The sequence below is a fragment of the Neoarius graeffei genome, chromosome 11 (genome assembly GCF_027579695.1).
Source record: "Neoarius graeffei isolate fNeoGra1 chromosome 11, fNeoGra1.pri, whole genome shotgun sequence".
Lineage (NCBI taxonomy): Eukaryota > Metazoa > Chordata > Actinopteri > Siluriformes > Ariidae > Neoarius > Neoarius graeffei.
In genome coordinates this window covers 81,712,100-81,723,997 of record NC_083579.1, presented here as the reverse complement: position 1 = coordinate 81,723,997, position 11,898 = coordinate 81,712,100, and the positions used below count along the sequence as shown (strand labels likewise).

Sequence of the window (11,898 nt, the reverse complement as noted above, 5' to 3'; positions counted from 1 at the left end):
TTTGTTTTTTAAATAAAATAAATGCAAGCCAGCTTGTCTGTGGTGTGTACGTATAGCAGGTGTCGGTTGTATAATCCGTGTTTTCCTGTTTGTTGATAGTTTCATAGACGTCCTTCTGATCCCAAAGCCGAGGGCAATTAGTGCTCTCTTTACACTGCATCTGCAAGAGAACCGGTGCGATCGTGAGGCTAAAAAGAAACCTGTGAATGCAGCCAGACCCATCACTGTTACCACTGCTATTGTGCTATTAATTCAGAGCATCGGGGTGAGGATGCACCCAAGACGGAGGGGAAGAGGGGGGGAAATACCCAGCCGCTCCTCTCGCGCTCCTGTGCTCCTCTCTTTGAGAGCAGAATGTGTTGGAATGCTCTCTGCCTCTTTTCACTGGCCCTTTTGAATGGACTCCTTTTTTTTTTTTTTTAGTATTTCACACTGAGGTGTCCTTCGGGGCATGAGGTCAGGCTAGCAAAACAGCTCCTAGGGCTGGATTAGCACCAATTAACGTCTTGGTGCACAATGGGGCCTGGCAGGCCTGGCTCTGACCCGCGCAACTGTTCGGTGCCCAACCCTCGGACCGCGCCACTCCAGCTCGAGTGTCCCGCAAGGGGCGGGCAAAGTTTTTCAAGCCTAATGGGAGATGTTGCTACTTCACACCATGTGAATGTATAGCCAGTTTTTTGGTGATCTTTATTTTGCGAGGCCCTCTTCATGAGGCACTCTCGGGGAAAGAGTGCCATGGGATTGGCTAGTATTATTGAGGGGTAGAGTTTCTCACTTTTGTTGTGAAAGAAAGTATAGAAAATATCATTTCTATAGAATTTGTTTCTAATATCAATAAAGTTTATCTGGTTAAGCTTTAGTTCTTATATTTTTGTATTTTCTTACACTCATTTGAGTCATTTTTTTTTCTCTGAAATGGTTTGGATTATTTAGTTGAACTTAGTTTTTCCATCTAGTTCCAGTCCTACAAGTTGAACCTGAGTTCTGTTGCCTTATTTGAAGTTGTAATGATCGAACATCCAACACCAGGCCTCAGTGTTGGAAAAGAAAAGGGTCATTTTGTGTTGTAAGATTTCTGCCAGCCCACCCCACCCCACCCCACCCCACCCCAGCCCCAATTACCAGTGCGTGTTGTGGATGTTTAAGAGGATGATGCACAATTATATAGTGGCAGTTTTCCTACATCATTATAATCGCATCTTGGTAAATAGCCATATGAATCTCTTTTGAACCATATGGACAATTTGTAGGGTAAGTGTAGCTATTAAGTCCATTTTATCAACACATCTGTTGAAAGCATGCACTGCAATTTGTCAGGCACTCGCTCGAACAGAGGTAGGTGTAGAATAGCACCCCTCCCGCCCAAAAAAAAAAAGAAAGTAATGTCTTGAAAAATGTTGGCATATCCTGAAAATACGTGTTTTTGTGCGTTTTAAAAAGGGCGTTATGTGACGCCAGGAATGATTTAGGCCAGTGTTTGTGTGATTGGTAATTACGAGGCTTATCTTTTATTTAAAGCAAAATGTGCACCGTGGAGATTCAAGCACCGATGGCTTCCAAAAGAGCCTTTTGCTTTCATTTAGTTGGTTTTTAGTGAGTGTATTGCATAGAGGATTTCAGTATCTGGAGCTAAATGTTGACTCCGTGCACAAGTGTCTACTTTTATGCATGTTTAGGATTTTATCCTTGAACCATTCCGTCTTTTGATTTAAGTTGTGCTTTGAATGCATAGTGTGTGCCCCCCCCCCCCCCCCCCCAAAGTCCCCTTTTTTTTTTTTTTTTTTTTAAATCCCATTCCTGAATCGCGTGGTTTAGGATGAATGTCACGTTTAATCCAAGATTCAGATCATTCAGAATTCAAAACAGACTTTAATCCATTTAATTTGATCCCGAATGAAGGGTATAATTAGCCGTTTGTGTTACTTCACAATCTTTACCTACTCGCTGTGAAGAAGTGTGTGTGTTGTATGTGGAAGTGTTTTGAGGAAGACTGAGATGGAGATATATTAGTGATCTTGTTGATGCAGAGCCTAAAAACTGAAACATGAGTCATCTTCATTTTCAGTGTTTTGTGTTTGTCTGAAGCAAAGAGGTGTGAAAGTTCGGTGGCTCTACCTTGCTCCAGGTTTGAGTTACGAGTGTTTGAAATTTGCAGTAACTCCAAATTTACCATGTCAAGCCAAGGCAAACTGCCATTTAATCTCAATTCAGGGATTCTGTAGCTACTGCAGCTTGCCTTTTCATGGCAGAAATAATGTCTGCCAAATTTATTCACAATAATTCCAAACGAGCTAATTCAGGTCTTTCAACTCCCCCCTTCGAGATGCTTCGGGATTAGTTTAACCTCTGTGTGCTCTCTACTTTCGCCTTACAATAAGATATACCAAGATTTGAAAAAAATTTTTAATGCAAACGGTACAGTAGCCTGAGGAGGCCATCAAAAGTTCACAATATATTGTGCTGTGATTTAAATCGCGATACACATTTATGACAGTTTGATTCAATGAAGTAAAAAAAATCATAATTATCAAGCAGTATAATGTTTTTAATAACTGTTATTGCATTATTTAGACAGCAGAGTGTGTGTACATAATGCACAAGAGTGAGAATCCATTTGGGACTTCACCCTAGGTGGAAGTAACACAGCTCTGATGCTGTAGAAATTGACAAAAACAGCTGTAAAATGTGAGAGAGCTGCTGTGTGATTGTGTACAAATAGATTTAACAAGAAATTGGAGCCCTTTCTTTACAGACTGCTGAAGGATAAAGAAAAGAGAAGGAAATGGATGTAGTATAAATGTTCATAAGTTTATTAAGAAAAGATGTATTTATCAACTTTTTTCATTTTTAAATAAAAGGAATAGTTAATAGACCATTTTATTTTACTCCAAGCTTTACAGATGTGGGTAAATATTTTTGTTGGTTATTAAGATTTTTTTTTTTTCGTTCAACAAAAGGAATTTTTAAGTCGATGAAGAATGGGAAAATAAATGTTGCTTTTTGGTAAGAAAATTATTTTGATTGATAAAATAATTTTTAAAAACGTATCCAATCCTGAACCCAGTATTATGAATGGAATTGAATTCGGAGTTGGGTGAATCATTACATGTCTGTGGGATACAATACCGGAGTCATAAAATACTCGTGCAGGATTTCGCTACTGCATTTCGGCTCCGTTTAGGACGTTGTTTCTGTCTACGTTTTGGATTGTTTCTGCTCGTCTAAATGAATTCACCATAAGAGTGTTTAGAATATAGCAGTGTAACACACCTACAGTTATGCTGTGGATGATGCTGACTGTGGATGGTACAGTTCTCATTTCCATGCCAACAATAAACATCCCTCCTTACACCACACCATAGAGGAGATGAACACGCACTGATCTGTTTCAGCCCTAACTGCTTGTTTAGATCACAAGAACACTCAGTTACATGAACAACCTGCAGTGTATTTAGTCATGTAGTCTTTAAAAATGTATGGTTTTAATGGATTATATATCAGTGTTTCCCCTAAATTTACGGGGGGGGGGTGTTGCTGGATGAGGATGGTCACCTGCAGGACCCCTCCCTCCCTGTGGCTATTACAGAGCATTTGGACCCTCCGTCCCTCCCTCCCTCCCTCCCTCCCTCCCTCCGTCCGTCCCTCCCGGATGTGTAATGTGTTTATAAAACGGTAGGGAAAACACTTTTTTATATTAATTATAAATGCCCGATTTTGTGTTGTTTATGTTGAATGATCTTGAGCAACAGTTTTAAAGAATGAACAAAATCCAGCCACCTGTCAAAGCAACACACTGCAGTGCAGTGAATTTAGTCATTCCTGGCCTGATCTGAAGTCACTTCGAAATAAAAATGATCTAAACAAAAGTGATATCAAAGCAAGAATAACTATAAATGTGGCTCAAATCAATCCTTTAAAATAGTTTTTCATTCAGAGGGTTTTTTGTTTTTGTGTTTTTTTTTTCTGTAGAAAAGTCATGTTCTGATGAGCTGAAAGACTGCGTGTGTGGTCCTATGGGTTTATCATAAACACTCTGTTGTGTTGTGCAGCTTTTCCAGAGTGTATAGTGATCACGTTCCCCTTCATTTCCTTTTAAACCCCCCCCCCCCCCCCTTTTATTATTTAAATCATGGTTTATGTAAGGGTGCATGCTCGCAGGCACTGGCTCGTGTGTGTGTGTGTGTATAATGTAACTGACACATCATGTATGTTTTTGATAGACTTGACTGAAAGAAACCTCTTTCCATCCCCTCTGAATTTCTTCCTCCTTCCTGGCCTAGGTTACTAATTGGGCATAACGTGCAGGGGTGTGTGTGTGTGCGCGTGTGCGCGTGCACTGGCTGGTTGCTCAGGCTAATTAGAGGCAGTACTGCTGCTCCCCACCAGGCGAGGTACGCTTGCTTCCTCCAGCCTTTGATATCAGGATACAGCCTGACGCCCCCAAACAAAACCCAACACACTGGTGCGTTGTAAACACCGTGCACTCTCTCGCACACACTCATTACACTGAAAAGCCGACTCATCCAATCTTATTGGTTGAGTTAAAATTAAGTCTGAGTTGACCTTTGCTGATTTTGTCCCCCTTCAACCCCCTTCAACATATTTCCCCCCCACACTCACACATGTAGACACAGATATTAGGAGCGGGAGATGCAGCACATTGACTCCAGTGTCGGAGCCAGTAATGGTTTCCCAAGAATGAGTGAAAAGCCAAAGTGAGGACTACACCCACTTGTGCTCTTCAGCTATTGTCAGATCTCCTGCTGCTAATGGTGGCCCACCCGGCACACACACCTGCTAGAACTGTGTGTGGTTTGCAGTTCAATAGTGAGATGTTTGGTTTTCCTTGAAGTGCTTTGTGAATACTAATGGAGACATTAGAAATATCCGTAAACATTAATCCAGAAATGAATCAACTCCTCGAATTTTCAGATGAATTAGACTTTGCAGAGATGTATGAAAAAATATTAAATTTGATTTTAAAATATTTAAGTTATTTCATGAAATTGAGTCGTACATGAGCTGATGGGTGACGAGGCGCGTAGCACTGAGTTGTCTATAATCCATGTACGATGAGATTGAGAGGAATAACTGTTTTATTCTATTCACATTCACTGGATTTTGAGAAACGGAGCATTTTTAGTTTTAGCAAAATTGATAAATAAAAACTTTATACAAAACGTCCGACAAAATCATTTCCACTTGGAATATAAACAAACTGATGAAATGGCAGGAGCAATTTGTGAAACGGGATAATTCTTGAAAAATAAAGATGCGTTCTTACCATCAGATACTTTTATTCCATATTTTGGTGTCTTTTTTTTTTTTTTTTTTTATTGGGGGGGTATTTTCGAGTAGAGATTTTATTTCGTCCTTGATTGGTTCAGCAACAAGCTCTGCCGTTTTCTTCTTCTTTAGGGTTTTTGGTGGTTGGCAAACCAACTTAAAGGTGCATTACCGCCACCGACTGGGCTGTAGTGTGGAACAGGAGATAATTTTTTTTTTTTTTTTTTTTTGGGGGGGGGAAGCTATATTCTTTTAGCTATTTCTGTTTCTTTTAAATACTTGATGATAGTGATGTATCTGACTTGATGTGCTCCGCCATTTTGGTTTTCTCTACTCGCAGGATATGAGCTGATTACGCTAGTAGTGGAGTAGCCAATCAGAGCACACGATTGCTCATCTCCAGTGAATGTGGATAGAGTAATATACAATATTCTTGAATTTTCACAATACATATATGAATGTTAAACTTCTCATATTCTACTTAATCACCTTGCAAAAGTCTCTTGATCCCAGAAGGGAAAGTAAAATGTTCCGTGATGACAGCGTTTAAACAGTTTCGTGTGGCTTAGTAACAAAGTACAAGGTTGAGTGGAGTGAATAACGTTAAAGCAGCACGAGGCAGGATTTTTACCTTAAACTATCAGCTTCACAATCATTTTGATGGTGCCTTCATTTTGTAATGGGGAGAATGGCTGGTCTTCCATCCCAACTCTGTCCAGTTCACCAGTTATGGCACTGTGGTGAGCGTCCTGGAGAGATTTCACAAGAACAGACTTTCTGCCAGAATTGTGTAATGCTTTTATCTTAGACTGGTTTTTACTTGTTTGCAAGAGTTAAGAGCTAACAGACCCCATTATATGTCTTGATAAACATGTATACAGACGATATGAAGAAGAAAAAAACCCCGAAGTTTGGAAGGAAGTACTGGACAACGTGCCTAGTTGGTGCAGTTGAGTGTTTGTGTGAATCCTGAGGAATGTGTGTCCCTGCGCCGTCTCTCGGCCTGTGTAATGTGCAGAGATCTAAAACCTGTACATGGAGCAAGAACTCTCTGGGGTCTACTGTGAAAAAGATTCAGCAGATCTCTGACATTTCTTAGTTGTTGGAAAAAATCAAAATGAGTGTGAAAATGGCCAACTTGGCTCGTCCTACCTGCAGCCTGGGTTTGGACTAACGGTGTTCTTTCTCCACTGAAAGCCAGTAGACCAGATGACCCTCGGTGCACGTCATGGATAGGAGTGTTTAAAATAAATACAACTAAACTCAATGCAGCTTTTAATCATTTCAACGGCAGCTCGGCCAAAGTAGGTGCCCCACAAACTTGCGGTCAACTCTGTGATGGTGCTGAATTCAGCCCCAGCGTTGCCACGGTTACTCAGATACAAGATTCGCCTGCCTCGTGTTATCTGGCAGGGCAACAGAACGACATCTCATACACACAATTGTGTGTGCTGCTTTTTTTTTTTTTTTTGCGTGGAGTTGTGTGAAAAATGAAGCGTACCTTTGTTACTTGTCAACTCTGTGACGGTGATTACATCTGCGTGATCAACTGTGGTGAGTCGTCAGTACGATGAAACAAAGTGGCAGCCCACTCGCTTCACACACATGACCCTGGGTGATAATGGGTCGATCCCAATGGACATGGCAAGCCAAAAAGCACAAAATGTGTCAACTCTGTGACGTCTAATTTAAAGTAGATTTGGCATTGCCAGTGCTGCTGGAGACTGCAGTGCAGGCTACAATTCCGTCAACAATGTCCACTGATGAAGCCAAATTCTAGACAAGAAGCTGTTTGATTTTAACTTTAAAGGGCGGCAGCAGTAGATTGTAGCTGGTCTATCTGTCGCAGAGTTGACATCTCACAAAACGATGTATGTGATTTAGTGCTGTATTCTGAAAAATATAAAAGCATTTGAGCACGGCTCTAACCCCCCCCCCCCCCCCCCCCCCCCCCCGTATTCACAGAAACACTCCTTTAGCTGTTAGTCAGTGTTGCTACTACTATGCTGAGCGTGTAGTGCATTATTGAATTTGTTTTTTAAGCTGTATCTCATCAGGACACTGGAGTGTGTATGTAGGGTAAATTGTATTTAATGTAAGAAAGTGAGTTGAGTGTGAAATAATGTATGCTAAGTCTACTGTACATGTTCGTCTGTTGTATTGATGATGGTTGGCGCGGGCCCTGATGGGGTGAAGTCTGAGATGCTTTTGCCAAGATTGTTACGTTGCCACTACAATTTCCATGTGCCTCAGTGCTTGCGCTCTCTCATATATATATATATATATATATATATATATATATATATATATATATATATATATATACCTATTATTTCTGGTGCATTTCACTTGGTGTGTGTGGGGGGGGGTTGGGCTGATGGGTGACGGGTGTGTTAGAGAAAAGCAGAGAGATAGCCAGCCCCCCCCCCCAAAAAAAGCCAGTCGGGCCAGTGTTTGGTGAAACATGTAACCTTTACACCTGCAAAGAGGGGACTCGGACCGTCCTCCACCATGGACTTGACATTTGCACACAAAGTCCAATTATAATACTTGTAGAAAGGTTGCCGTGTGCAATTAGATGCACAGGTGCTGCGTGAGAGCGGGGAGTCATTGCCATGGGACTGACTCGAGGCTTTCATGGCTCTTATCAGCGCACAGAAGTAGACAGGAAGAGGAGTGGTCAGGTTTCCAAGTGTGCACTAAGAGGAACTCTCAGGTTATTCGGAATGACTGATTTATTTTTTCTTCATTTTATAGTGCTAATAACAATCTGTTTTATCCTCAGCTTACTCCACTGTCTCAGGTGTTAATGGCCCTCTGGTCATCTTGGATAACGTCAAAGTAAGAAGCATTTTATACTCTTTCATAAAATTTTTAAGATTGCTTTTAAAGTAGTATGAATTGTTTGAATTTAGAGATTTGGAAACCTCTCTGGTGGAAATGTAATCAGAAGCAACCTGTAAGTGTTAGTTTTTTGTTTTTGTTTTTTTTTATAGTGGGCTATTTGAGCTGTTAGCAAAAAAAAAAAAACCAAGTTAAAAATGAAGGAGGAAGAACGTAAACTCAATTTGCAAACTGTTCACGTCACTAAATCGTGAGTTTTTCACCTGTCAGCCAGAGCGATGCTAGCCAGTCATATGGGTCTTGAGCTCATATATGTTGAAGAAGGTGGATAGCCCTTTCCTTTTGTGATGCAGCAGTATGAAAAGACGTACAGGCTGGCTTCGCGTGTCCGAGAGGAAGCATGTTTGCCCTCACTCTCTCCAGTTAGTAGGGGTCATATGATTTTATGGGGCTGAAATTGATGTAAACCAGAAAGTGTCTGAGAATTGTAATTAGCTATTTTTACAGACTGGCTTAATATTGGATAGCTCACTAGAACAGGCTCACAACTAGAGCATTATAGCTACAAACTTCACAGAAAGGATATGTTAGATGGTGGTGATTTCAGATGCTAGCTTTCTAGCAGAAGTAGTTCATTATGTGCCATTATCAGTAAGAAAAAGCTAGTCAGGGTTTATCCACTTTTTAAATCTTGTTTCATCGATGTTTTGCTCACTAGATTTTATAAATGTAAATTTTCAAATGCACTTTTTCAAATGTATCCTTAGCTGTGTAATGCAGGACAAGATTGGGGGAACAATCTAGAACAATTAAAAAAAAAAAAAAGGGAGCGGCTCCTTTGAGTTACAAACTGCTGCTTTAAAATATCAGGTAGCCCATTCCTCATGCATCGAGTAAGGAATGTTTTATTTTTAATTTCTAATCATGCTTTTTATTTCTTATTATTCTTTGCCCTCTAGTTTCCTCGCTATGCTGAGATCGTCCACCTCACCCTGCCTGATGGCACTAAGCGGAGTGGACAGGTGCTGGAGGTGAGCGGCAGCAAGGCTGTTGTTCAGGTGAGGCTACAGAAACGGGGCATGGTTTATTGACTCACTGTTGTACGTCCTGCTAAAGATTTATTCTGAGGATTAACCCCTGCTCTTTGCTAGGAGTTGCTCTGAGAACCACAGGTGGATGATTTGGGGGGTCTTATGACGATTTTTAGTCATTTCTTTGGTACATGATGTGCATCACAGCAAAGGGTTGCGAGCATAGTGCCAATGAAAGGGGTTTTTTTGGGTTTTTTTAATGATTTTTTTTTAAAGGTTGATTTATTTAACATTGACGAATTGGCATGTAAAAATACTTCATGGAAAAATATTTTTTAAATATAAAATATACAATAAAAAGAAAAAATATATGTAGAGTTCTTTTCCAAAATGCTATAAATCCATGTTGATTGTTTTCAGAAAAATGACATTTACCCAGACCCATAAATTTTGCAAATATTTAATTTGTCATGTTATAATAGATAGTTGGTTCAGTCTGAACATTTTCAGCAATAATTGACAAATCTAACAACAATGTTATTGATTATAAATCCAAAGTTTATTATATATTTTTTTCAAAATGCAATAAATCCATTCATTTTTTCTGTCTTTCTGTTTTTACAACAAGAGAACATGCTGTAGATATATAATATCAGGAACTTTCATCATACAATTTATAATAAAATCAAATAAATTGTATAAATACTTAAATAACATTCATTCATGTTTAATCTTACGTTTTAAGACTGTCCACCACAGAAAACAACTAACTAAATAACAAATGGCCAGTTAGTTCAATTTTTTAAATGCAATCCATTCAAAGTGCCACCTTAAATAGCATGACAAAACCACTAATTAAATAACAATCAACATTGATAAAAATACATTCAATAGTCAAGTTATTCAGTAAAGTGTTGAACCTGTAAAAGTAGCACCATTACCCGCTACGTAAAACAAATAACTTCAAAATAACACACAAATGACCTTAGTGCTCAATCTTAAATTCATTCTTAAATCTTAAACCTGTCTAACAACACCAAATAAGTACAGATACAGCTGACGTGAGTAATAAGCCTGTCCTGTTGGAGTTTTTGGAAGAATCAAGTTTTGCATCATATCAAAGCAGACTGTTACATAATCTTTAGCAACTCTGCCTAAAAGGTCATAGAACACACGAGCTCTGCGACGATGCAAAATGAATGATGCAGATTCTATCTGCTTCTCTCTCTCGGTCACGCTGACCGAATTCTGATTGGTCGAGAGGAAATGTCGCACTCAGCCAAAAAACAGGTGGAGCGCCTGTCGCGTTTTGGAGAGAAACTACAATTTGCAGCACATATAAACAAGGAAATATAGCGATTTGGCATGAAACATTAATGGAGCAGTGAATAGGCTCAGTACACAGCAGAATAGCGCAACAAACTTGTTCTTTTTTAAATTTGGCGTTTATCACGTTTTGGAAAAGAACTCGTCATATATACACACACAGTGGTATGCAAAAGTTTGGGCACCCCGATCAAAATTGCTGTTACTGTGAACAGTTAAGCAAGTTGAAGATGAAATGATCTCCAAAAGGCATAAAGTTAAAGATGACTCATTCCCTTTATATTTTAAGCAAAAACAAATTTTTTTTATTTTCATCTTTTACATTTTCAAAATGACAAAAAAGGAAAAGGGCCCGAAGCAAAAGTTTGGGCACCCTGCATGGTTAGTACCTAGTAACAGCCCCTTTGGCAAGTATCACAGCTTGTAAACACTTTTTGTAGCCAGCTAATAATCTTTCAGTTCTTACCTGGGGGATTTTCACACATTCGTCCTTGCAAAAGGCTTCCAGTTCTACAAGTTTCCTGGGCGGTCTTGCATGCACTGCTCTTTTGAGATCTATCCACAGATTTTCAATGATGTTTAGGTCAGGGGACTGTGAGGGCCCGGGCAAAACCTTCAGCTTGGGCCTCTTGAGGTATTCCATTGTAGATTTTGAGGTGTGTTTTGGATCATTGTCTTATTGTAGGACCCATCCTCTTTTTAACTTCAGCTTTTTACAGATGGTGTGATGTTTGCTTCCAGAGTTTGCTGGTATTTATTCGAATCCATGCTTCCCTCGACCAGTGAAATGTGCCCTGTGCCACAACACAACCCCAAAGCATGATGGATCCACACCCATGCTTCAGAGTTGGAGAGGTGTTCTTTTCCTGGAATTTGGCTCCCTTTTTTCTCCAAACATACCTTTGCACATTGTGGCAAAAAAGTTCTATTTTGATTTCATCAGTCCACAGGACTTGTTTCCAAAATGCATCAGGCTTATTTAGATGTTCATTTTCAAACTTCAGACGCTGAATTTTGTGGCTCGGACGCAGGAACGGTTTTCTTCTGATGACTCTCTCATGAAGGTCATATTTGTTCAGGTGTCGCTGCATAGTAGAACAGTGCACCACCACTCCAGGCTCTGCTAAATCTTTCTGAAGGTCTTTTGCAGTCAAACAGGGGGTTTTATTTGCCTTTCTAGCAATCCAACGAGCAGTTCTTTCAGAAAGTTTTCATCTTCCAGACCTCACCTTGATCTCCACTGTTTCTGTTAGCTGCCATCTCTTAATAACATTATGATCTGAGGAAACGGCTACCTGAAAACACTTTGCTACGTTCTTGTAGCCTTCTCCTGCTTTGTGAGCATCAATTATTTTATTATTCAGAATGCGAGGGAGTTGCTTAGAGGAGCCCATGGCTGTTGATTTTAGGG

At 39.9% G+C, this 11,898-nt stretch overlaps 1 protein-coding gene across 1 annotated transcript in view; it reads left to right on the top strand.

The window, feature by feature from the left end:
* atp6v1ba (ATPase, H+ transporting, lysosomal, V1 subunit B, member a) overlaps positions 1 to 11,898 on the top strand; it is a 114,305-nt gene that overhangs the window by 70,124 nt on the left and 32,283 nt on the right. Inside the window, exons 2-3 of the mRNA XM_060934801.1 lie at positions 8,072 to 8,127; positions 9,090 to 9,188. Of these exons, the coding sequence (XP_060790784.1) occupies positions 8,072 to 8,127; positions 9,090 to 9,188 (155 nt within the window). The remainder of the gene's footprint in view (positions 1 to 8,071; positions 8,128 to 9,089; positions 9,189 to 11,898) is intronic.